Below are 25,688 nucleotides of genomic sequence, written 5' to 3'. Positions count from 1 at the left end.
TCTAGGCTGATGTAGGGTTTTAAGTCTTTATTATTGGCCTAATAGACCTGAGAACCACATGGAACGCTTTTGTTTGATGTTACCGTCGTAGATAGCCCAGTGTTAATGGTTGTAAAATATGTACCGGTTGTAACATTGAGCTGCTTTATGCATTAACTCAATGGGAATCTCTTTACTAGTTGCCCCAAATCAATATTTTACAAGTTGCAATAAGAGGACAAGTGTCAAAGGGATACCTTTTTAATTTTGGCATTGATGCCCTTTATTTTCTTCCCCAGAGTCAGATTAGCTCGCGGATACCATTTTTATGTGTCTGTGTCCAGTATGAAGGAAGTTAAAGGTAGTTTCGCAAGCCGAAAAATACACTGGTAGAAAGAAACTGACAATAACTTCTTTGTACTGTATATCATGCGTTCTTTCATTCTCTCTGTCCGTTCCTTCACCCCTTTCCTGACTCCCTCGTTCTCATGCTCTGGTGTTACTAGTACCACAGGACGGACGCCACACACACACACACACACACACACACACACACACACACACACACACACACACACACACACACACACACACACACCACACACGGTGTTACTGGTACCTCGGGGTGAAATAGTCATACTTTTCCTTCCCTCCTCCTCTACTTTAAATGGAACAGTGGAACTAGTGAATAGGAACAGTTGGGAATTGGGGAATTTACAGTGGAGTGCACGCACAAACACACACCCTCTCTCTCACACACTCCTACATAACACATCCTAAAGTTTCGGCCAGTGTTTGAACGTGTCCATTAGAGAAATCACACCAAAGGACCTTATCTTCCCAAGGAGAGAGGGAGAGGAGGAGGGAGGGGAAATAGGGGGAGGGGAAGGTTTTGGTGAAGTGGACAAGGTCGTTTCAGCCTACAGGGACGTGGTAAAAGCCCTGGCGGAATGGTGCCAGGAAAATAGCCTCTCCCTCAACAAAATGAAGGAGCTGATCGTAGACTACAGGAGACAGCAGAGAGAGCATGCCCCCATCCATATCGACGGGCCGCAGTGGTACGGGTCAAAAGCTTCAAGTTCCTCTGCGTGCACATCACTGAGGACCTGAAATGGTCCCTTCATGCCGAAGAAATTTGGCTTGGCCCATAAGACCCTGACAAACTTCTACAGATCAAATCAAACTTTATTTGCCACATGCGCCGAATACAACAAGTGTAGACTTTACCGTGAAATGCTTACTTACAAGCCCTCAACCAACATTGCAGTTCAAGATGAAGAAACTATTTACCATGTAAATGGCTAAAATAAAATGTAACACAATAAGAAGAACAAACAGCGAGTATCAGCAGTGTACGGGGGGGGGGGTCAATGTAAATTGTCCGGTGTCGTTTTTTATGAATTGTTCAACAGTCTAATGGCTTGGGGGTAGAAGCTGTTGAGGAGCCTTTTGGTCCTCGACTTGGTTCTCCGGTACCACTTGCCGTGCGGTAGCAGAGTATACAGTCTTTAACCTGGGTGACTGGAGTCTCTGACAATTTTATTTGCTTTCCTCTGACACCGCCTATTATATAGGTCCTGGATGGCAGGATGCTTGGCCCCAGTGATGTACTGGGCCGTTCACACTACCCTCTGTAACACCTTATGGTCAGATGCCGAGCAGTTGCCATACCAGGCGGTGATGCAACTGGTCAGAATGCTCTCGATGGTGCAGCTGTAGAACCTTTTGAGGATCTGGGGGCCCAAGCCAAATCTTTTCAGTCTCCTGAGGGGGAAAAGGTTTTGTCGTGCCCTCTTCACGACTGTCTTGGAATGTTTGGACCATGATAGTTTGTTGGTGATGTGGACACCAAGGAACTTGAAACTCTTAAACTGCTCCACTACCGCCCCGTCGATGTTAATGGGGCCTGTTCGGCCCGCCTTTTCCTGTAGTCCACGATCAGCTCTTTTGTTTTGCTCACATTTGAGTGAGAGGTTGTTGTCCTGGCACCACACTGCCAGTTCTCTGACCTCCTCCCTATAGGCTGTCTCACCATTGTCGCTGATCAGGCCTACCACTGTTGTGTCGTCAGCAAACTTAAATAATGGTGTTGAAGTCGTGTTTGGCAACGCAGTCCTGGGTGAACAGGGAATACAGGAGTAGACTAAGTACACACGCCTGAGGGGCCCCAGTGTTGAGGATCAGCATGGCAGACATTTTGTTGCCTACTCTTACCATCTGGGGGCGGCCCTTCGGGAAGTCCAGGATCCAGTTGCAGAGGGAGGTGTTTAGTCCCAGGATCCTTAGCTTATTGATGAGCTTTGAGGGCACTATGGTGTTGAATGCTGAGCTGTAGTCAATGAATAGCATTCTCACATAGATATTCCTTTTGTCCAGGTGAGAAAGAGCAGTGTGGAGTGCGATTGTGATTGGTCATCTGTGGATCTGTTGGGGCGGTATGCAAGTTGAAGTGGGTCTAGGGTGTCCAGGGGGATGCTGTTGATGTGAGCCATGACCAGCCATTCAAAGCACTTCTTGGCTACCATTGTGAGTGCCACGGGGCGGTAATCATTTAGGCAGTTTACCTTCGCTTTCTTGGGCACAGGGACTATGGTGGTCTGCTTGAAACATGTAGGTATTACAGACTCGGTCAGGGAGTGGTTGAAAATGTCAGTGAAGATGCTTGACAGTTGGTCCGCGCATGCTTTGAGTACACGTCCTGGTAATCTGTCTGGCCCAGCAGCTTTGTGAATGTTGACCTGTTTAAAGGTTTTGTTCACATCGGCTAGCGTTATCACACAGTCATCCAGAACAGCTGGTCCTCTCGCGCATGCTTCAGTGTTGCTTGCCTCAAGTGAGCATATAAGGCATTTAGCTCATCTGGTAGGCTCGCGTCACTGGGCAGCTCGCTTCTGGGTTTCCCTTTGTAGTCCGTAATAGTTTTCAAGCCCTGCCATATCCGAAGAGCGTCAGAGCTGGTGTAGATTCAATCTTAATCCTGTATTGACGCTTTACTTGTTTGATGGTTTGTCTGAGGGCATAGCGGGATTTCTTATAAGCATCTGGATTAGTCTCCCACTCTTTGATAGCAGCAGCTCTAGCCTTTAGCTCGATGTGGATGTTGCCTGAAATCCATGGCTTCTGGATATGTACGTACAGTCACTGTGGAGACGACGTCATCGAAGCACTTATTGATGAAGCCAATGACTGAGGTGGTTTATTCCTCAATGCCATTGGATGAATCCCGGAACATATTCCAGTCTGTGCTAGCAAAACAGAAGCGCCGCTTCTGGGTGAGCATTTTCTTCTTAACTTATGGCCTTATCGAGTTGGTTTAGAGCGGTCTTAGTGCCAGCTTCACTTTGTGGTGGTAAATGGACGTCTACGAATAATACAGATGAGAACTCTCTTGGTCGATAGTGTGGTCGACAGCTTATCATAACGTACTCTACCTCAGGCGAGCAATACCTCGAGATTTCTTTAATATTAGTCATCACGCACCAGCTGTTATTGACAAAAAGACACACACCCCCACCCCTCGTCTTACCCGAGGTAAGCCGGTGCATGGAAAATCTGTTTCTTCATTCATCCACGTCTCTGTGAAACATAAGATGTTACAGTTTTTAATGTCCTGTTGGTAGGATCATCTTAAAATTGATGACCTACTATTATTTTCGAACGATTTCACGTTAGCAAGGATAATGGAAGGCATTGGAAGTTTACTCGCTCGCCTCCGGCTTCTCAGAAGGATCCCCGATCTGCGTCTTTTCTTCATGCAAAAGGTGTGGATATGGGCCTGTTACAGTGGAAGCAGGATATCCTTCTCATTAGATTCGTGACTCGTGATTTCGTCAACTGATGAAAATGTAGCCACATTAATGTCCCTTCCCGCAAAGTAATTCCCAAACTCAATGAAACATCACAGAGAAATTGAAAACATTGTTAAAGGAAAAAGTTTCTTCCAGTCTAGGTTAGTAATCGCCTTTCCAATGTCCAGAAGTTATTTTTGGTCATAAGAGACGGTAGCAGCAACATTATGTACACAATAAGTTAAAGTTACACAAAACGTTAAAAACATTAAAAAAATTGCACAATTGGTTGGGAGAATGTAAAACGTCAGCCATGTTCTTCGACACCATCTTTAACATGCACCATTGAGAGCGTTCTGTCGGGCTGTATCATCTCCTGGTACAGCAACTGCACCGCCTGCAACCGCAGGGCTCTCCAGAGGGTGGTGCGGTCAGCACAGCGCCTTATCGGGGGCACACTGCCTGACCTCCAGGAATTCTACAGCACGTGAGAAAGCCAAGAAGATCATCAAGGACCTTAGCCACCTGAGCCATGGCCTGTTGCATTAACGCTGAGAGAAAAGCTTTTTATCAGTCTCTCGATCTCCAGGTCATTAGACTGTTAAATCGTCCGTAGGGCAGTAGTCTATGTACATAGTCATTGAACACTGGTCACTTTTTAAAAATAAAAAAATATCCATTTTATTTGACCCCTTTTTCTCCCCGGTTTTGTGGTATCCAATTGGTAGTTAGTCTTGTCTCATTGCTGTAACTCCCGAGCGGACTTGGGAGAGGCAAAGGTCGAGAGCCACGCGTCCTCCGAAACACGGCCCAACCATGCTTCTTGACATAATGCCCTCTTAAGCCGGAAGCCAGCCACACCAATGTGTCGGAAGAAACACCTGGCGACAGTGTCAGTGTGCATGCGCCCGGCACACCACAGGAGTCGCAAGAGAAAATCTGAGGACTAGGCTGCCGTTCTATCAACATATCGAATGTACTTCTTGCACTGCTAAGACTCTCGACGAATGCTATTCAAACTTCCGGAATGCTTACAAGGTCCTCCTCTTCCCTCAAGGAGGAGGGAAGTTGCTCAGAGACTGCTGGCTAGAAATCATGAAAAGAATAGTCTATCAGGTTTGCTGATTGTATGTGCCGAGATATTGTAATATCTGCTTGAGTCAGATTCTGCATCGAGGTATCGAAACATCTTTTTCTGTGTAAATCAAGGGGACTGTGTTGCAGCCAGCGTTAGGGGGGAAACAGTGTGGTCAGTAGAGTTGGCACAGTTACCACAATTGGTTGTTTTTCCAATGCATCAGTGGCACCAAACAATCCATTAAGTCTGCTCCGAGTAGCAGGTGTTCAGTTTCGAGGCTGGTAACATACACAGGGTTGAACAAGCTATATATATTTTTGGGAAGTGTAGTTTCAGCATGAGTCGCGTTGTGAGAGGCGAGGTAGTCTGAGTGAACCCTCGAAGTTTAGTGTTGCATCGTTCCATTTTTAACCAACGTTTAGCTGGGTCCACCGCCCTTTTGAGTTTTTCCAGCAAAGTTTGAGATATTTGGGAAATTGTTGCGCCTGAATCAATTAGCGCATCACAGGTTAAGCAGTTGAATACTTTTTTGAGGTATTGCCTGTGAGTTGTTTTTTCTCTCGTCATATCACCCACAAAGTGGAGTGGGTGTTCACAACAGTGTGGTGTGTTATTTGTCAGTTGTCAAGACCAACTGCTGTACTTTGTGACCAAGTGCGTCCTCTATCAGAGTTTAGTGGAATCTGCTATTGCGATGTTGCTTACCTTGTGCATCGCAATATTTTTAATCTGAGTCTATAGTAGGGATGCAACGGTGCACAGTATGTTATCGAACTCTTTGATACTCCCCCTACGGTTCAATGTGCATACTTGAACGGCGGAATTACGGTATGCCTGTCATTTTCCTATAATTTCCAAAACGTGCTTATTGCGCCTCAGAGTACATGCATGTCGTACATTTAGATCCACAGAACCAGACGCGCTGTCTTGCGGCTGTTAGGTGGCTCCTGAGGGCTTACAAACTTTACTCCACAGCAATGTCTCAAAATGTGGCAACCGAGGGGACCACAACCCCCTCCCCCTTTAAACAACCAATGGATGATTTACAATGACATCTCAGTAGGAAACCTTCCTAAAGGGGCCCCATGAAGAGAGGGGAAACTAAAAACAAATATTCTCTCAGCTCCAATGTGACAATGACGAGCGCTAGCAAGACAGAGAAGCAAATTTGAAGAGGCACCGACGTCTTTCAAATCCACTGTGTGGGAACATTTTGGATTCCGCGTTCAATACGATGACGAGGGTAAGAAGACCGTGAACAAACAAAGTACATTCTACAAACATTGCTTTGCCACTGTTGGCTACTCGAGTGGAAACACTTCTAACGTGTCATTTACGTCACCATCACCCGGCCTTATCCCTTGCAGGTGGAGCTGAAGCAAGGAGAGTCCACTTGCTAGCTAAAACACAACATTCTCTCGCCTCTGCCTTCCAACAACAATTTGCGACAAATTCAGAAAAACTTACAAATTACAAAAGCAGTAGGAGTATTCCTAGGCAAAGATTTTCAGCCCTATTCAGTGGTTATTGACTCGTGATTTCGTCACCTGATGAAAATGTAGCCACATTAAGTCCCTTCCCGCAAAGTAAGCATTTCACTTGTTTCATTTGTTGGGAAGGGCCCGCAAGTAAGCATTTCACTGTTAGTCTACACCTGTTGTTTACAAAGCATGTGACAAATAACATTTTTTCCTGACCTGGAAAAACTGGAGGGCAATTCCATGGTAACAGAATGATGCTGAGACTCAGATTTTTTTTACTTTAAATGTATGCCAAACAAAAAACCATTGATTGCAAAGTTAAACAAACCATACAACTCTATGCACAAGGGTTATATAAAAAAATAAATACACAGAACATTTGAAAAATATATGTACTTGAAGAACAGTGTAGATGTAAAGTTTCGTAACAGGATGATGGTTAAAATCTCCCTCAGTTTTGTATGTGACCAAGTTTTCCAAAAATATCTACTCTGAATTAAGATTCAAATATGTCTGCAGAAAGAATGTGGTGTCAGCTATGATATGACACCTCGTGTTTGAAATAATGACGGTAGCAGAATGACATCGTGAGTCCCTGATCTGTACTATACAGAAATGCATGATTATGGATATGTGATGTATTCATTGTGACGTATCCTGAATAGGTACACAAAGGTTGAAAAATGCAATAACCTCTTTTGCATGTTTTGGGATATCATTCTAATGACACCCCCCCCAGAGCAGAGTAGAGTTCAGTACAGTATAATATAGTGAATTATTCTGTACTCTAGTGAGCACTACTATACAGTTGTGAACTATACTATACTCAACTTTTATTTACTGTTCTGTACCGCAATGTGCTGTCCAATCTTGTGAAACATAGACGTCTATGATTGTTTCAGATTTGGGATGACCAAATTTCAAACGTCCATGGACGTCCAGTGTTGGTGGTGCTCAGTGGGTGAGGTGGTTAGAGTAAATGGAAAGAGAGGAGGCTCATGAGTAGGCGTCAGTAAGAGTCTGGAGAGGTGACATTAACTGGAAAGAGACAGGGAGAGAGACTGAATGAGGGAGGGGTTGTCTGTACTGTTTTCACAATTATGAGGTGAACATAACAGTAAGCCAGGGGAAAAGGAGGACAAGTAGCAGGTAACCTATCCGTGGTTTGTGACTACTATAATTTACTATTTAAGCCAATTAAATTGCAGTCAGTAGCTAGGTTTCCATCCGATTGGCGACATGTTCATGCAAATGTTCTAAAAGACTTATTGCAGATAAAAATGAGTGTGTGATGTAGTGCACACAATTAACTTTTTCATGTACCGAATCATCTAAAGTTAAGTAGGTTTCCATTATATTTTCAACTCTACCGATAGTTTTATCACAAAAACGGTTGCAGTCCAGCATCACTACTCTGGACGGTTCTGACTTAGAATATATGGACAACTACAAATACCTAGGTGTCTGGTTAGACTGTAAACACTCCTTCCAGACTCACATCAAACATCTCCAATCCAAAGTTAAATCTAGAATTGGCTTCCTATTTTGCAACAAGGCATCCTTCACTCATGCTGCCAAACATACCCTCGTAAAACTGACCATCCTACTGATCCTCGACTTCGACAATGTCATTTACAAAATAGCCTCCAATACCCTACTCAATAAATTGGATGCAGTCTATCACAGTGCCATCCGTTTGGTCACCAAAGCCCCATATACTACCCACCACTGCGACCTGTACGCTCTCGTTGGCTGGCTTCATACTCGTCACCAAACCCACTGGCTCCAGGTCATCTGCAAGACCCTGCTAGGTAAAGTCCCCCCTTATCTCAGCTCGCTGGTCACCATAGCAGCACCCACCTGTAGCACGTGCTCCAGCAGGTATATCTCTCTGGTCACCCCCAAAGCCAATTCCTCCTTTGGCTGCCTCTCCTTCCAGTTTTCTGCTGCCAATGACTGGAACGAACTACAAAAATCTCTGAAACTGGAAAAAAATCTCCCTCACTAGCTTTAAGCACCAGCTGTCAGAGCAGCTCACAGATTACTGCACCTGTACATAGCCCATCTATAATTTAGCCCAAACAACTACCCCTCCCCCTACTGTATTTATTTATTTTGCTCCTTTGCACCCCCTTATTTCTATTTCTACTTTGCACATTCTTCCACTGCAAATCTACCATTCCAGTGTTTTACTTGCTATATTGTATTTACTTCGCCACCATGCCCTTTTTTGCCTTTACCTCCCTTATCTAACCTAATTTGCTTACATTGTATATAGACTTGTTTTTCTACTGTATTATTGACTGTGTGTTTGTTTTACTCCATGTGTAACTCTGTATTGTTGTATGTATTGAACTGCTTTGCTTTATCTTGGCCAGGTCCCAATTGTAAATTAGAACTTGTTCTCAACTTGCCTACCTGGTTAAATAAAGGTAAAATAAATAAATAAATAATTTAAAAAATGCCTATGTAGATATTCCATAAAAATGTCTACACTGTCTACACATCAATTTGATGTTATTTTAATGGACAACATTTTTTTGCTTTTCTTTCAAAAACAAGGACATTTCTAAATGACCCCAATCTTTTGAAAGGTAGTGTACATCCCAAAAATTTGGGGTGTGTGCTGTGGGGTTGAAGCTACGAGGCTTGGCTATCTCATCGCTTCCAGGCTTCTGGGAGGAAGGGTGGACAATGAGCCTATCATAGCAGATGTAAGCAATGTCCCCACGCTCTCTGGCAGCTTTCATGGCTGGGATAAGTTCTTTCCTCTTCTGGCGCTGAGCTTCAGGATAGTCCTCGTTGAGGAACACATTGCACACAGTGAGTCCATGCAACTTAAGTGACCTGTTAAGCAAATATTTGTCCTGAATTCATTTAGGATAGCCATAACAAAGGAGTTAAATACTTGCCTAAGACATTTCAGCTTTTCATTTAATTTTTACTTGTAAAATGTCTAAAATCAACTTTCCACTTTGACATTATTGGGTATTGTGTGTGCCAGTGACACAAAATCTTAACCTTTTCATGCATGAGTTTCAAATATCTCTAATTGTCGCCCCAGGGTGAGTTTTTTTTATGCACGTGATGTTAGAATGTTCTCTCCATTCCAGAATGTGATTGTTACGCAACAGTACATTTAATCTGCTCTGCCCTCAAACCAAGGCACGCAGCCTGTTTTTATTTATTTTCTAAGAACAGTTTGAATTGAGGTGTGTTCCGCCTCATTCATTCACATAAAAGTAGTCGTTTTTACTTTTGCGGACCGATTTGATTTTTTTAGACATTTTTGACCCGGACAAAATTCTCCAAGCACTTCCCAATTTGTTTGTGCAGTTCAAGTCTGCAGACATTTTCTCATCTCTCGTTCTGCTCACACGTGTTCACATTTCCCATCTGTTGCCTGCATCGCAATCATAGTTGTTTTCATTACTAATAATAACTTTTGGAATGTGTGCGTTTCTATCAAAGTAAGTGCCTTAATACATTATAATAGTTTGCATGTTGTGTTATATCGTTTCTACTGTAGCATAATATTTTTGTGTCCATTTCTTTCAACCGGACACGCGAGGTAACATTACTCATGTCATAACCTTTATGGTGTTATACTCAATGCTTAGGGAGCTAGCTACATTATTCTATTAGCTCTGTAAAACAATGCTAATTGTGTCAGAGAAGTATTAGCATGTGTTGTATTTTGAAGCTACCCTGGCTTTTTTTATAATAATTTTTTTAACCCGCTTTTTCTCCCCAATTTCATGGTATCCAATTGTTAGTAGTTACTGTCTTGTCTCGTTGCTACAACTCCCATACGGGCTCGGGAGAGACGAAGGTCGAGAGCCATGCGTCCTCCGAAACACAACCCAACCATGCCGCACTGCTTCTTAACACAGCGCGCATCCAACCCGGAAGCCAGCCGCACCAATGTGTCGGAGGAAACACTGTACACCTAGCGACCTGGTCAGCGTGCACTGCGCCCGGCCCGCCACAGGAGTCGAAGGTGCGCGATGAGACAAGGATATCCCTACCGGCCAAACCCTCCCTAACCCGGACAATGCTAGGCCAATGGACCTCCCGGTCGCGGCCGGCTGAGACAGAGCCTGGGCTCATCCCAGAGTCTCTGGTGGCACAGCTAGACCACTGCGCCACCCGGGAGGCCCCCCTAACCTGGCCTTATGACTCCCAAGTGGCGCAGCTGTCTAAAGCACAGCATCTCAGTGCTAGAGGCATCACTACAGACACGCTGGTTCAAATCCAGGCTGTGTTTCTTTCAAAGTAAGTCCCTTATTACGTTAATAGTTTATGTATGTGATTTGCATGCGAACTGTATGTCCAATTACAAGAAATCCCTTGTTCTGTAATCATCTCACCTCTTAGTTGGCAGTGAACTATGTGGCCATTAAGAACTGCGTTGATCAGATGGAAACGTATCTTCTTATACCACTTGGTCGTTTCCTGAGTGCATTCCACAAAGCTGTTTATCATGTCTGCCTTATCCACTGCACCCATTTTGAGGTAATAGTCAAGCATGCAGTCTGTTCGATTTTTCTCTCTCCAGTCAGATAGTCCACCTTCCCTGTGGCAGACATGGTTGCTGTATGGACAGTAGAGAGGACATGGATGTCTCGTTTGTCATACCACTTTACTGCCAGCTGTTAACATTTCTTATTTTACATAACAGGTCATTATGGGTGGCAGTAGCATTGTTGATGAAATGCAGTCATTGCAGCAGAGCTAGGAAGCAGTCTTGGGAAAATAGGGTGGCAAAGAAAGGAGTTGCAAACATAGGATCTATGCTCCAGTATTCTCTTAGGGAGTTCTTCTTTACTATCCCCATGAGAAGGACTGTCACCAGGAAGGTATACTAATTGTGGTTGCCCCCCCCCACTCCTACCTCTCTTCTCCTGTAGCTCTAAGGCATAGCGATTGGTCTCTACTATGTCTCCCACCAGCCCCTCTGTCAGAAACATCTTGAAGCACTTCAGATGGAAATGGCAAGGAGCGTTGCACTCCAGACTGGGACTCGTCAAAGCAAACAGCAGGGCCAGGAGGGGTGAAATGGCTGGCAGCCTTCCAGCTACCACAGAACTCCTGTACTTCATCCACTGTCAGTCTGCCTCCATCACCACCAGCATCTTCAAAGGGAACTGGGACTTTGTCAGTGGACAAGGGGTCCTTAGATTCAGGGTTCTCAAAGGCTGGGGGGCAGCTCGTCACTGTCACTGTCAGAATCCAATTCTTGACTTTCAGACTCATTGTCAGATTTTTTTAAAATCTCCAGAATTTCTGCACTTGTGAGTTGTCTCCTTTTGAAAGACGTTGCTAATGCTACAGCTTAGCTCACTAGCTACATACATAAACAACAACACTGAATGGCTCAGAGTGGGAGTGAGAGGTTACGTGATTGACTGCCTGCATGCGCCATTTGTATCAATAATTCACTATCAGAAAATGTTTTGTGTGGTAATGATTTAAATATTTACTGTTTTATTCACATGTTTTTCAAGTAGTAGTGATAAATCATGCATTCCGAATCTTGCATAGATTGTAATGGGCACATAGTACGTGTGTAATTTTTTTTTTTTTAAGTTATACAGATTATGATGAGCTAAGCTAATTCCAGCTATGTGTGGAGCCATGTTTGTTGACATAAAATGCATTCTGGGTTTCACGTAATCGTCCGTTGGACCAAAGATGTTATAACAAAATGAGGTGAGTAAGGGTTCACACATTTTTTGAGAACTTCAGGAAGTGAATGGTGGGATGTGAACGAAGGTAGACGACACACCCCTTCAACATGTATACTATAAACAGACCAAACTCATGTTATCTTCTCTTATTATCTTTGGTTTCTGTGAGGAAAAAAAGTATGGCGGCGGGTTGAAACTAATCATTGTCGGATTACTTTCGATTTCTAGAAAGTGTTTTACTCAATTATTTTGATCAATGGTGAGCTCACCCGTGATGATTAATTATACATAATTGCTATTAGCTAATTCATATTGTAGTTTGTCAGCCGAGAGTTATAAAATTGGACTGCTTGTTTTGCGTCATCTTTCCAAAGTGTTAGGACAAATGTAGCCTACATTTTTTCTGGTTTGGATGATTGTGTTATGCTGTCTCTACTTCTGTGAATGTCTGAACATTGCATCCAAACATAAACTGCTCACATTCTGGACATAACTTTGTAAGGACTCTGTTTGTGTAAATAGTTTCTGGGAAATAGTGTGGCCAGCTCAAATGCAGATTGTTGCGTCATTCGAAACTGGCCGTTCTAAATAAGCGGTCTAATCTCACGGGTGTGATCATATGCTTCAGGGACCACTGTAGAACGATCACACCTGTGTGATGGTACGTGTGAAAGGGTTAATTTAATACATTTAAAATGCAGGTTCTAATACAACAATGTGGAAAAAGTCAAGGGGTGTGAATACTTTCTGAAGTCACTGTATGAATGCTGATATCATAGATGGCTATCCTTGCATCCATAGCTCTGTCTTTGAATTTGAGAGTGGTTACATTTCTCCAGCCCAATCCCTCAGCTATATACTGAAACAGTGGTTGGGAAAAGGCTTTGTTATTGTTTTAACTGCTGATTGCCGTTTTAATGGACCGTCACATGTACTCACATACAAACACTGTTTGGGCTTTCTCTTCTGTTATTGATTCTTTCTTTGCAGTAGATCATTCTGGGCTAAAGAACTAGAAAGCACCAACTCACTTTGCAGAAAAGATTGCACACCCCTTTGCTTGGTGCCATTACACCTGATTCAACTAAGCACTTTGATCAGGGGTCTCACTGCTGGGTTAGGAGAGAACCTTGCGGCTCTCAGTATACTGACGTAAGTCCTTGTTACCAGGCAGACAGAAAAAGTCCCATAGTGTCTTATGACCGTCATGGGAATTCCCTTTTGGCACAATGGTGGGCACACTGCCACCAGACACAGACAGACAGACCCGTTTATTAATAGAGCATTGATGGCTGACCTCAGGCCCTGTGGACTGACGGGGACAGTGTGTGTGTGTGTGTTCAGAGAAGGGGCATTCTTCTCTCCTCAGCCTGGCATGACCTCACCCTGCCTGGGCAAATATCACCATGGCACTGCCCTCTACAGACATGCAGGAATGCACACACACATGCAGGCACTCACGCACTCACTCACTCCCACACATGCGCGTATATACATACACACGCAGTTGATGTCATCACACGAGGTATTGCGCTTGAATCACTCCAGTTTCAATAAATGATGTTAAACTGTACCAACTTAAGCAATGACATTGACACCTGGGGCGTGTACTTAACCTATAAAATAAAGTTAAGAGTGATATAAAGTTAAGAGTGATATATCAATTCAAGGCATTCTCAAATAGCCGCCTGTCTCTTTTAATAGCCATGCAACGGCACACGTTTCAGAAAATAAACGCCTGTTTCAAATAAACAGAACAGTATGATTCTTGATTATGCAGACAATTTGGAATTCACAGTAATATTTCTTATAACAACCAGAAGTGATGGAGTTCATCTTTCTTCTACTTTCAGCCAGGTGAGACTTGCATGCATCTTGTTGATATTAGCTCTGTTTTAGTGGTGTGCGGGCCAGCTGTTTGTTCAGCAGCAAACGCATGCAATTGCTAATCACCCATCCACCCGACTATATGTGAAAATCTGAGGCCAGCACCTGACCCTAACCCGCTAATATAGAAAACACATTGTAGGCTACAGTTAGAGACGGCAGAATTATCTAATTTTTTACAGGGTGTACATATTTTTTTGGCCTGATTTAGATATGTTTCTTTTTATAATTTTCTACGTTTTGGTAGGCTATTTGTTAGTCAACTTGTCTATAATTAGATACATGCAGCTTCTCTCTGGTCATTAGGCTATACAGTGCATTCGGAAAGTATTCAGACTTTTTCCACATTTTGTTACGTTACAGCCTTATTCTAAAATTGATTACATTTTTGTTTGTCCTCATCAATCTACACACAATACCCCACAATGACAAAGTGAAAACAGGTTTTTAGGAATTTTAGCAAATGTATTAAAAATAAAAAACATACCTTATTTACATAAATATTCAGACCCTTCGCTATGAGACTCGAAATTGAGCTCAGGTGCATCCTGTTTCCATCGATCATCTTTGATGTTTCTACAACTTGATTGGAGTCCACCTGTGGTAAATTCAATTGACTGGACATGATTTGGAAAGGCACACACCTGGCTATATGGCCGCCCGGCCAAACTGAGCAATCGGGGGAGAAGGGCCTTGGTGAGGGTGGTGACCAAGAACCCAATGGGTTCCTCTTTGGAGAAACTTCCAGAAGGACAACCATCTCTGCAGCACTCCACCAATCAAGCCTTTTTTTTCAGGCCTTTTCCTCAGAACCAAGCCACTCCTCAGTAAATAGTACATAACAGCCCAATTGTAGTTTGCCAAAAGGCACTAAATGACTCAGACCATGAGAAACAAGATATTCTGGCCCGAATGCCAAGCGTCACGTCTGGAGGAAACCTGGAGCCATCCCTATGATGCTGCCATGGTGGTGGCAGCATCATGTTGTGGGGATGTTTTTCAGTGGCAGGGACTGGGTGACTAGTCAGGATCAAGGGAAAGATGAACCGAGCAAATTACAGAGAGATCCTTGATGAAAACCTGCTCCAGAGCACTCAAGACCTCAGACTGGGATGAAGGTTCACCTTCCAAAAGGACTAAAACACTGAGCACATAGCAAAGACAACGCAGGAGTGGATATCCTTGAGTGGCCCAGCCATGGCCTGAACTTGAACCCGATCAAACAGACCTGACAATAGCTGTGCAGCGACTCTCCCAATCCAACCTGAGAGAGCTTGAGAGTATCTGCAGAGAAGAATGGGAGAAACTCCCCAAATACAGGTGTGCCAAGCTTGTAGCGTCATACCCAAGAAGACTCGGCTGTAATCTCTGACATAGGGCCTTCAAAGTACTGAGTAAAGGGTCTGAACACTTATGTTCATGTGATATAAGTTTTTTCAAAAAACGTTTTAAATTCTTTATTATGGGGTGTGTGTGTGTAGATTGAAGGCCAGCATCAATAGTCATTTACAACATTAACAATGTCTACACTGTATTTCTGATCAATTGTATGTTATTATAATAGAAAAAAACTTGTGCTTACTGCTAACCAGAGGAGAATCTCTCAATGACAACAGAATGAGAAAGCAGGATGTAGCAACGAGAATGAGAATGTTTGTCACTTGGCTGTTTGTTCCAAAATGTTTTGTGCTGAGCATAGTTTCCATGGGGACAGTGACCTACTTAGAATGGAGGACTGGGCCTATATCCGAATGGTAACCTTATGGGCCTGGTCAAAAGTAGTGCACTATAGGGATTAGGGTGCTATTTTAGACATAGCCTGAAAGGACATAGTGTGTATGTTTGTGTGTGTGCGCAATGCATGTTTTTTAACCCCCACCTCTCTCTCCCTACAGATCGAGGAAGGTGGTAAGGCAGAACAATGTAAGAAGCTGAGAGTGGGTGATGAACTGGTGAATATAAACGGATCAGCCCTCTACGGTTCAAGACAGGAAGCTCTTATACTCATCAAAGGATCCTACCGGATACTAAAGATCACCGTACGCAGGTAGGAATTGACAGACCATATGTATGTGTGACAGTATGTTGTTGGGAGATTGAGTGTGTGTGTGTGAACAGATAAGGGAAATGTAACAAGAGGTGAGAGATGCACCCATTTTGTGGTGTGTCCCATCCTATCTTCAAATGCTTGTAAAATACCTCAACAGGTCTAGTGAAGCGATGTCAGACTTGGTGATTGACTTGGATACATTTGGATATGTAGACTTGGATACATTTTTTATATTTTTATAACTTTGTTTATTTTGGAATTAACAGAGCTCTACCAGGCAGTTGAGAAGTAAAGAGGGTCATACCACCAAATTGCAGAGCATTTTTATTCATCTCAACAATATTACAAACATTACTTTAGGTCTGCTTCAATGGTTTTATAGATGGGTAAGCATTGTTAAATGAGGACTTATGTCAAATTTGAATATTTTATGGTCATTTTGTAATATATTTTAAATTATTACCTTTTCAGGTGGTGTGTGGTGCAATGTCCCTCAAAGGTTTTCTTAAATTTCAAATGATCCAGGTTCTTCCACCATGTTTCCCACATGTTGAGACTACATTGAGAGACACAGTGCAGTTTTGTATTACTATTATAGGCATTGTTTTATAGTTGACATTAAGTTTGAATATTGAATAATTGACCCCCATGGCTCATGAAATGTGGTTTGACCAATTTATGTTGTATAATATAGTTTGTTGTCAACAATTCAATCATCTTTTTCAGCAAAATAAGTATTTTTAATCAAAAATATTAATATACCCTATTTTCTATACAGAACATCACAAACAACAAAAAGAAAACGTTCACTATACAAAACATTATTACTTTTTTTGGGGGGGTTGATCCGCTTTAATATTGCAATAGATTGTGGCTACTATCAATGTAATTGTCTGCATTTCCAATCCCCCATTTATTTGTTTTGTAAATACAGTGCATTCGGAAAGTATTCAGATCCCTTGACTTTTCCACATTTTGTTACGCTACAGTCTTATTCTAAAATTGATTACATTTGTTTTTTTTCCTCAATCTACACACAATACCTCAATGACAAAACAAAACAGGTTTTTATACATTTTTGTAAATGTATAAAAAAATTAAAGTAGAAATACCTTATTTACATAAGTATTCAGACTGCAGGATAATAACTAAAGCAGAAGGCCAAATATACACTCTACCATAAAGGCCTGATTGGTGGAATGCTGCAGAGATGGTTGTCCTTCTGGAAGGTTCTCCAATCTCCGCAGAGGAACTCTGGAGCTCTGTCAGAGATGACCATTGGGTTCTTGGTCACCTCCCTGAACAAGGCCCCCCCCCCCCAATTGCTCAGTTTGGTCGGGCGGCCTGCTCTAGGAAGAGTCTTGCTGGTTCCAAACTTCTTCCATTTAAGAATTATGGAGGCCACTGTTCTTGGGGACTCTAGTTATCTTTTGTTTGTTTTTAGTCCCAGCTACCCTCAACCCCTCCCATCCAGTTTTGATTTCTAGCTGCCATATATTTTTCCACTGTGCTGTGATGTTTCACAAAAGTTATACGCCTTTCTTTTCTCAGTTTCTACAGATTTTAAATTAAAGAAACACTAAGAGTGTTATTATATTATTGATTGATTTGACTGACTTTTCAAATCACCCAGCAGTACTATTTGCAGTTAGTTTCAAGTAAATATTTTTCAGCCATTCCTGAACCTGTGACCAAAAACAAGCTACGTATAGGCAGTACCAAAACAAGTGATCTAATGATTCTGTCTTATCGCAGTAAAATCAGCAGAGCTGGGATGGTTTTATCCCTATATATATATGTGTGTGTGTGTATATATATATATATATATATATATATATATGTATATGTATATGTATACGCATACGTATACGTATACGTATATATATATGTATATATATATATGTATATATATATGTATATATGTGTGTATATATATATATACACTGCTCAAAAAAATAAAGGGAACACTTAAACAACACAATGTAACTCCAAGTCAATCATACTTCTGTGAAATCAAACTGTCCACTTAGGAAGCAACACTGATTGACAATAAATTTCACATGCTGTTGTGCAAATGGAATAGACAAAAGGTGGAAATTATAGGCAATTAGCAAGACACCCCCAAAAAAGGAGTGATTCTGCAGGTGGTGATCACAGACCACCTCTCAGTTCCTATGCTTCCTGGCTGATGTTTTGGTCACTTTTGAATGCTGGCGGTGCTTTCACTCTAGTGGTAGCATGAGACGGAGTCTACAACCCACACAAGTGGCTCAGGTAGTGCAGTTCATCCAGGATGCCACATCAATGCGAACTGTGGCAAAAAGGTTTGCTGTGTCTGTCAGCGTAGTGTCCAGAGCATGGAGGCGTACCACCCTCATGGAGTCTGTTTCTGACCATTTGAGCAGACACATGCACATTTGTGGCCTGCTGGAGGTCATTTTGCAGGGCGCTGGCAGTGCACCTCCTTGCACAAAGGCGGAGGTAGCGGTCCTGCTGCTGGGTTGTTGCCCTCCTACGGCCTCCTCCACGTCTCCTGATGTACTGGCCTGTCTCCTGGTAGCGCCTCCATGCTCTGGAACAACATCCCCTATACACTTCCTGATTAAGATGCAACCCGGAACATTTCCCAGTCTGCTTGATCAAAACAATCTTGAACCATTGATTCCGATTGGTCAGACCATCGTTGATCTGTCCTTATCACGTGTACTTCCTGTTTGAGTTTCTGCCTATAGGAAGGGAGGAGCAGAATGGAGGTGTGATCTGATTTGCTACAATAAATGCGGCCTCAGGCTATATGGTTTCCAGTTTGCACAAAGCAGTGTAGTTCCTTGAGAGCTGTCTTGGTATTGGATTGAGGAGGAATATAGATGGCTGTGACGATCACCAAAGAAAATTCTCTTGCAAGGTAATGCAGTCAGCATTTGTTTGAGGTATTCTAGGCCGGGTGAACTAAAGGACTTGAGTTCCTGTACGTTATCACAATCATACAACATGCACATCCACATTTATTTTTTCCAGAGTGTTCTTTATTCCTGTCGGTGCGATGTGCGGCTCAATTCAGTCTTATGTAGCAACATTTGAAAATGTGTTTTTACATTGGACAAAAGTAGAGACTCAGAGCTAGAAAATTGTATATCATACACTACACACACAATGCGAAAGTATTTCTGCTTTAAAAAAAGTTAATAAACTTGTAACCTCACTTTTGAGAAAATGGCCGTTGAATGTTTTGGTAAACCTACTGGAGAGCTCTTCATTGTCTACACCCATTCAGCATTGTTCACACCCTCTTAAGCCTTAGCTTCACCCATATCTTTAACTTCTTATGGCTGCAGGGGCAGTATTGAGTAGCTTGGATGAAAGGTGCACAGAGGTGCCCAGAGTAAACGGCCTGCTCCTCAGTCATAGTTGCTAATATATGCATATCATTAGTAGTATTGGATAGAAAACACTCTGCAGTTTCTAAAACAGTTTGAATTATGTCTGTGAGTATAACAGAACTCATATAGCAGGCAAAAACCTGAGAAGAAATCCAAACAAAGTGGAAATTCTGAGGCTGGTGGATTTTCAACCAAGCTCCCATTGAAAGCCCAGCGAGATATGGATGAGTTTTCATCTTCCACTAGATGTCAACAGTCTGTAGAACTTTGTCTGAGGACTCTACTGTGAAGGGGGGCCGGAAGAGAGGAGAATTAGTCACCACTGCCATGAGGTTTGACCATGCGCGTTCACATAAGAGGGAGCTCCGTTCCATCACTCATCTGAAGTCATTATTATTAGTATTGGATAGAAAACACTCAGAAGTTTCTAAAACTGTTTGAATTATGTCTGTGAGTATAACAGAACTCATATGGCAGGCAAAAACCTGAGAAATAAATATGAACTTTATCAAACAAAACATACGTCAGCTGATGAAGATCATCAAAGGTTAGTGAATAATTTTATCTCTTTGTGCTTTTTGTGACTCCTATCTTTGGCTGGAAAAATGGCTGTGCTTATTGTGGTTTGGTGTGACCTAACATAATCGTTTGTATTGCTTTCGCTCAAACGCATATTTGAAATCGGACACTTTGGTGGGATTAACAACAAGATTACCTTTAAAATGATATTAGACACACGTATGTCTGAGGAATTTTAATTATGAGATTTCTATTTTTTGAATTTGGCGCCCTGCACTTTCACTGGCTGTTGTCATATCGATCCCGTTACCGGGATTGCAGCCATAAGAAGTTTAAGGATTAACATTTGAGGCCATGTACTAAATGATCAAAGATTTCAAGACTAAAGCCTGGTTTATGCTACGTCTATCGACAGTTGTCGCAGTGACATGAACATTCTATTGTCGTTCAACATTAAACTTGTCATTGTCATTATGAAAAAGTATGAACACAAAAAATACAGGCTGCATGACATCAGCAGCCTGATAGTACAAAATAGCTTAACTAGTGTATTTTTACACCAATATACTCAACCGTTTAAAAATGAATTTAGTATACAGTACCAGTCAAAAGTTTGGACACACCTACTCATTCCAGGGTTTTTCTTTATTTTTACCATTTTCTACATTGTAGAATAATAGTGAAAACATCAAAACTATGAAATAATTACATATGGAATTATGTAATAAACAAAAAATTGTTAAACAAATCAAAATATACTACAGTTCAAAAGTTTGGGGTCACTTAGAAATGTCCTTGTTTTTGAAAGAAAATGCATTCTTTTGTCCATTTAAAATAACATAAATTGATCAAATACAGTGTAGAAATTGTTAATGTTGTAAATGACTATTGTATCTGGAAACGGCTGTTTTTACTATTACAGACTACAAAGGAAAGCAAAGCCGCAAGCTGCCCAGTGACACGAGCCTACCAGACGAGCTCACTTCTGTTCTCACTTTGAGGCAAGCAACACTGAGGCATGCATGAGAGCATCAGCTGTTCCGGACGACTGTGTGATCACGCTCTCCGTAGTCGACGTGAGTAAGACCTTTAAACAAGTCAACATAAACAAGGCTGCGGGGCCAGACGGATTACAATGACGTGTGCTCCGGGCATGTGCTGACCAACTGGCAGGTGTCTTCACTGACATTTTCAACATGTCCCTGATGGAGTCTGTAATAACAACATGTTTCAAGCAGACCACCATAGTCCCTGAGCCCAAGAACACAAAGGCAACCTGCCTAAATGACTACAGACCCGTAGCACTCATGTCCGTAGCCATGAAGTGTTTTGAAAGGTTGGTAATGGATCACATCAACACCATTATGCGAGAAACCCTAGACCCACTCCAATTTGCATACAGATCCACAGATGATGCAATCTTAATTGCACTCTACATTCCCTTTCCCACCTGGACAAAAGGAACACTTATGTGAGAATGCTATTCATTGACTACAGCTCAGCGTTCAACACCATGGTACCCTCAAAGCTCATCATTAAACTAAGGATCCTGGGACTAAACACCTCCCTCTACAACTGGATCCTGGACTTCCTGACGGGCCGCCCCCAGGTGGTGAGGGTAGGTAGCAACACATCTGCCACGCTGATCCTCAAAACTGGAGCTCCACAGGGGTGTGTGCTCAGTCCCCTCCTGTACTCCCTGTTCACCCACCACTGCATGGCCAGGCACGACTTCAACACCATCATTAAGTTTGCAGACGCCACAACAGTGGTAGGCCTGATCACCAACGACGACGAGACAGCATATAGGGAGGAGGTCAGAGACCTGGCATGGTGGTGCCAGAATAACAACCTATCCCTCAACGTAACCAAGACTAAGGAGATGATTGTGGACTACAGGAAAAGGAGCACAGAGCAAGCTTCCATTCTCATCAACAGGGCTGTAATGGAGCAGGTTGAGAGCTTCAAGTTCCTTGGTGTCCACATCAACAACAAACTTGAATGGTCCAAACACACCAAGACAGTCGTGAAAAGGGCACGACAAAGCCTATTCCCCCTCAGGAAACTAAAGAGATTTGGCATGGGTCCTGAGATCCTCAAAAGGTTCTACAGCTGCAACATCGAGAGCATCCTGACTGGTTGCATCACTGCCTGGTATGGCAATTGCTCGGCCTCTGACCGCAAGGCACTACAGAAAAGATTATCAAGGACAACAACCACCCAAGCCACTGCCTGTTCACCCCGCTACCATCCAGAAGGCAAAGTCAGTACAGGTGTATCAAAGCTGGGAAACAAGAGACTGAAAAACAGCTTCTATCTCAAGGCAATCAGACTATTAAACAGCCATCACTAAGATTGAGTGGCTGCTACCAACATACAAAGGGGAAAGGGGGATACCAAGTCAGTACAACTGAATCCCTTTTACTGAAATGTGTCTTCCGCATTTAACCCTACCCCTCTGTATCAGAGAAGTGCGGGGGGCTGCCTTAAAAACTTTTAGGGGTCCCGCTAGCGGAACAACTTCCGGTGAAGCTGGAGGGCGCGCAATTCAAATAAATAATATAGATTTTAAACGTTTATGTACAAATAAGTCTCATATCGACTGAAAGCTTAAATTCTTGTTAATCTAATTGCACTGTCTGATTAACAGTAGCTATTACAGCAAAAACATGCCATGCGATTGTTTGAGGACGGCGCCCCACATCAAAATAATTTTCCACCGGCACAGGCTTCATACATTCAAAAATAATGATTTAAATATTCACTTAGTTTTTGAAAATCTTCCTCTGATTTGTCATCCAAAGTGTCCCAGCTATATATGTTGTTTTGTTAGATAAAATCTTTCTTAATATCCCAAAAAGTCACTTTAGTTGGCGCCATCGATTTGAGTAATCCACTCATTCAACATGCAGAGAAAGAAATCCAAAAATCTACCCCTAAACTTTGTTTCAACATGTCAAAGAAAAATTCTATACACTCCTCAGATACCCTGAAATGTAATCAAACTATAATATTTCTTAAGGAAAGAAGTATGTTCAATAGGAAACCGATTTTAGCAGGTGCGTAATTTCTTCAGTGCACGCACAAACACTAATTTTCAATATTGTGTCCTTCTGCTAAGACTGATATTTCTTATTCTTTTTTGAAGTTACAAGCCTGAAACCTTGAACATAGACTGCTGACACCATGTGGAAGCCATAGAAATTCCATCCAGGGAGCTAATTCTCAATATGAGCTTTCTCTTACATATCTAAGAGGGTCTCTCAATATTTTAACATTTCCACAAACTTCAACGTGTTTTCTTTCCAATGGTACCAATTATATGCATATCCTGGCTTCAGGGCCTGAGCTACAGGCAGTTTACTTTGGGCACGTCATTCAGACAGGAAATGGAGAAAAAAGAGGCATAGCCATAAGTTAATTGTCATCCACGTCTTCGTCCCCTTGTAATCACTGGTCACTTTAATAAATGGAACACTAGTCACTTTAATAATGCCACTTTAATAATGTTTTCATATCTTGCATTACTCATCTCATATGCATATACCGTATTCTATACTATAAATTGCATCTTAGCCTATTGACATTGCTCTGATATTGCTTATCCATATATTTTATATATTCTTATTCCATTCCTTACTTAGATTTGTGTGTATTATGTATTTGTTGTGGAACTGTTAGATATTACTTGTTAAATATTGCTGCACTGGCTGAACTAGAAGCACAAGAATTTCGCTACACTTGCAAAAACATTAATAACCATGTGTATGTGACCAATACAATTTGATTTGATGAGGTAATCACCTGGAATGCACTTTAATTAACAGGTGTGCCTTGTTAAAAGTGAATTTGTGGAATTTCTTTCCTTCTTAATGCATTTGAGCCAAACAGTTGTGTTTTGACAAGGTATTGGTGGTATACAGAAGATAGCACTATTTGGTGAAAGACCAAGTCCATATTATGGCAAGAACAGCTCAAATAAGCAAAGAGAAACGACAGTCCATCGTTACTTCAAGATATGAAGGTCAGAAACACGAGCAAAGGACATTAGACCGGTGGAAATCTTTGCTTTGGTCTGATGAGTCCAAATGCACGATTTTTGGTTCCAACTGCTGTGTCTTTGTGAGACGTAATGTAGGTGAACAGATGATCTCCTCATGTGTGGTTCCCACCGTGAAGCATGGAGTAGAAGGTGTGATGGTGTGGGGGTGCTTTGCTGTTGACAATGTCGTGATTTATTTTGAATTCAAGGCAGCATTCTGCAGCGATACGCCATCCCATCTGGTTTGCGCTTAGTGGGAATATCATTTTTATTTCAACCGGACAATGACCCAACATTGGCTGTATGTAATAATGCCAAAGACGTTCTGAGCTAATAATGTTAGAAATAACAACAAAAAAGAAAAGACTGTGAAGTTGCTTAGGAGCCATGAACCAGGCGACCATGTCTATCGGCGTCATCTTGTCTTCATATTCATGGTTCACCTTAACCCTCGTAATGTTGGTGTACATGTGTGTGTGGTATGTACAAAACATTAGGAGCACCTTCTTAAGAGCAGCGTTGCAGTTCTTGACACACTCAAACCGGTGCGCCTGGCACCTTCTACCATACCCCTTTCAAAGGCACAGCAATCTTTTTTCTTGCCCATTTCCCATTTTAACCTGTCTCCTCCCCTTCATCTACACTGATTTGAAATGGATTTAACAGGTGACATGAATAAGGGATCATCGCATTCACCTGCTCAGTCATGGAAAGTGCAGGTGTTCCTAATGTTTTGTACACTCAGTGTGTGTGTGTAACGTGTCATAGAAAGTGGCCTTTGACCTTTTAGGGTTCGACAGTAATCTTTGAAGCTGGGAGGACAGGGTTGCGTCTGCTCTCTCTCATCCTGGAGTGTGTGGGTGTGCGTGCGTGTGCGTGCGATCCTGTGACAATGTCAGTCTTTATCTAAGCTGTGTGTTTTGGCTGATCGGAGGTCTGCTTACGTCAGACTAACGTTGGCAACGGAATGGTAGGTCACCCTTGACCCCTCTCGCTCTTTCTCGCTCATTTCAGTGTCTCATCTTGGCCGTGCCTGTCCTAGTTAGCAGAACTAATGGTAGTACAGTGTTTCCACCCAGCAGGAAGTTTCTTTCTGACTCATCCAGGGTTTGCAAGGCGAGAGGGACTTTCCCCTGGTCTGGTTCTCAGTGACGTTCTGTCCATGTCACATTGCCTCCGTGTGGCCAGGGTGGGAACTACATCAAATAAATTACCATTTACAAATTACAAGCAACTGAACAAAAATAAACGCAACATGCAACAATTTCAAAGATTTTACTGAGTTACAGTTCATATAGGGAAATCAGTCAATGTAAATAAATTCATTAGGCCCTAATCTATGGATTTCACATGACTGGGCAGGGGCGCAGCCATGGGCAGGCCTGGGAGGGCATAGGCCCACCCACTGGGGAGCCAGGCCCCGTCAATCAGATTGAGTTATTCCCCACAAACGGGCTATATTACAGACAGAAATACTCCTCAGTTTCATCAGCTGTACAGGTGGCTGGTCTCAGACGATCCCACAGGTGAAGAAGCCAGATGTGGAGGTTTTAGGCTGGCATGGTTTCACGTGGTCTGTGGTTGTGAGGCCAGTTGGTCATACTGCCAAATTCTATAAAACGACGTTTGAGACGGCTTATGGTAGAAATTAACATTCAAATCTCTGCATGCCTGTTGCATACCCCCTTCAAAACTTGAGACATGTGTGGCATTGTGTTGTGTGACAAAACTGCTAATTTTAGTGGCCTTTTTTTGTCCCTGGCACAAGGTGTACCTGTGTAATGATCATGCTGT

General features: G+C 42.4%; 1 protein-coding gene across 1 annotated transcript in view; it reads left to right on the top strand.

Moving 5' to 3' along the window:
- shroom4 (shroom family member 4) overlaps positions 1–25,688 on the top strand; it is an 84,754-nt gene that overhangs the window by 11,566 nt on the left and 47,500 nt on the right. The window contains exon 2 of the mRNA XM_055938559.1: positions 15,799–15,950. Coding sequence (XP_055794534.1) covers positions 15,799–15,950 — 152 coding nt within the window. The remainder of the gene's footprint in view (positions 1–15,798; positions 15,951–25,688) is intronic.

This window comes from Salvelinus fontinalis, chromosome 11 (assembly GCF_029448725.1).
Source record: "Salvelinus fontinalis isolate EN_2023a chromosome 11, ASM2944872v1, whole genome shotgun sequence".
NCBI classification, from domain to species: Eukaryota; Metazoa; Chordata; class Actinopteri; order Salmoniformes; family Salmonidae; genus Salvelinus; species Salvelinus fontinalis.
The sequence above is the reverse complement of the archived record's forward strand: the minus strand, read 5'-3'. Positions and strand labels throughout refer to the sequence as shown.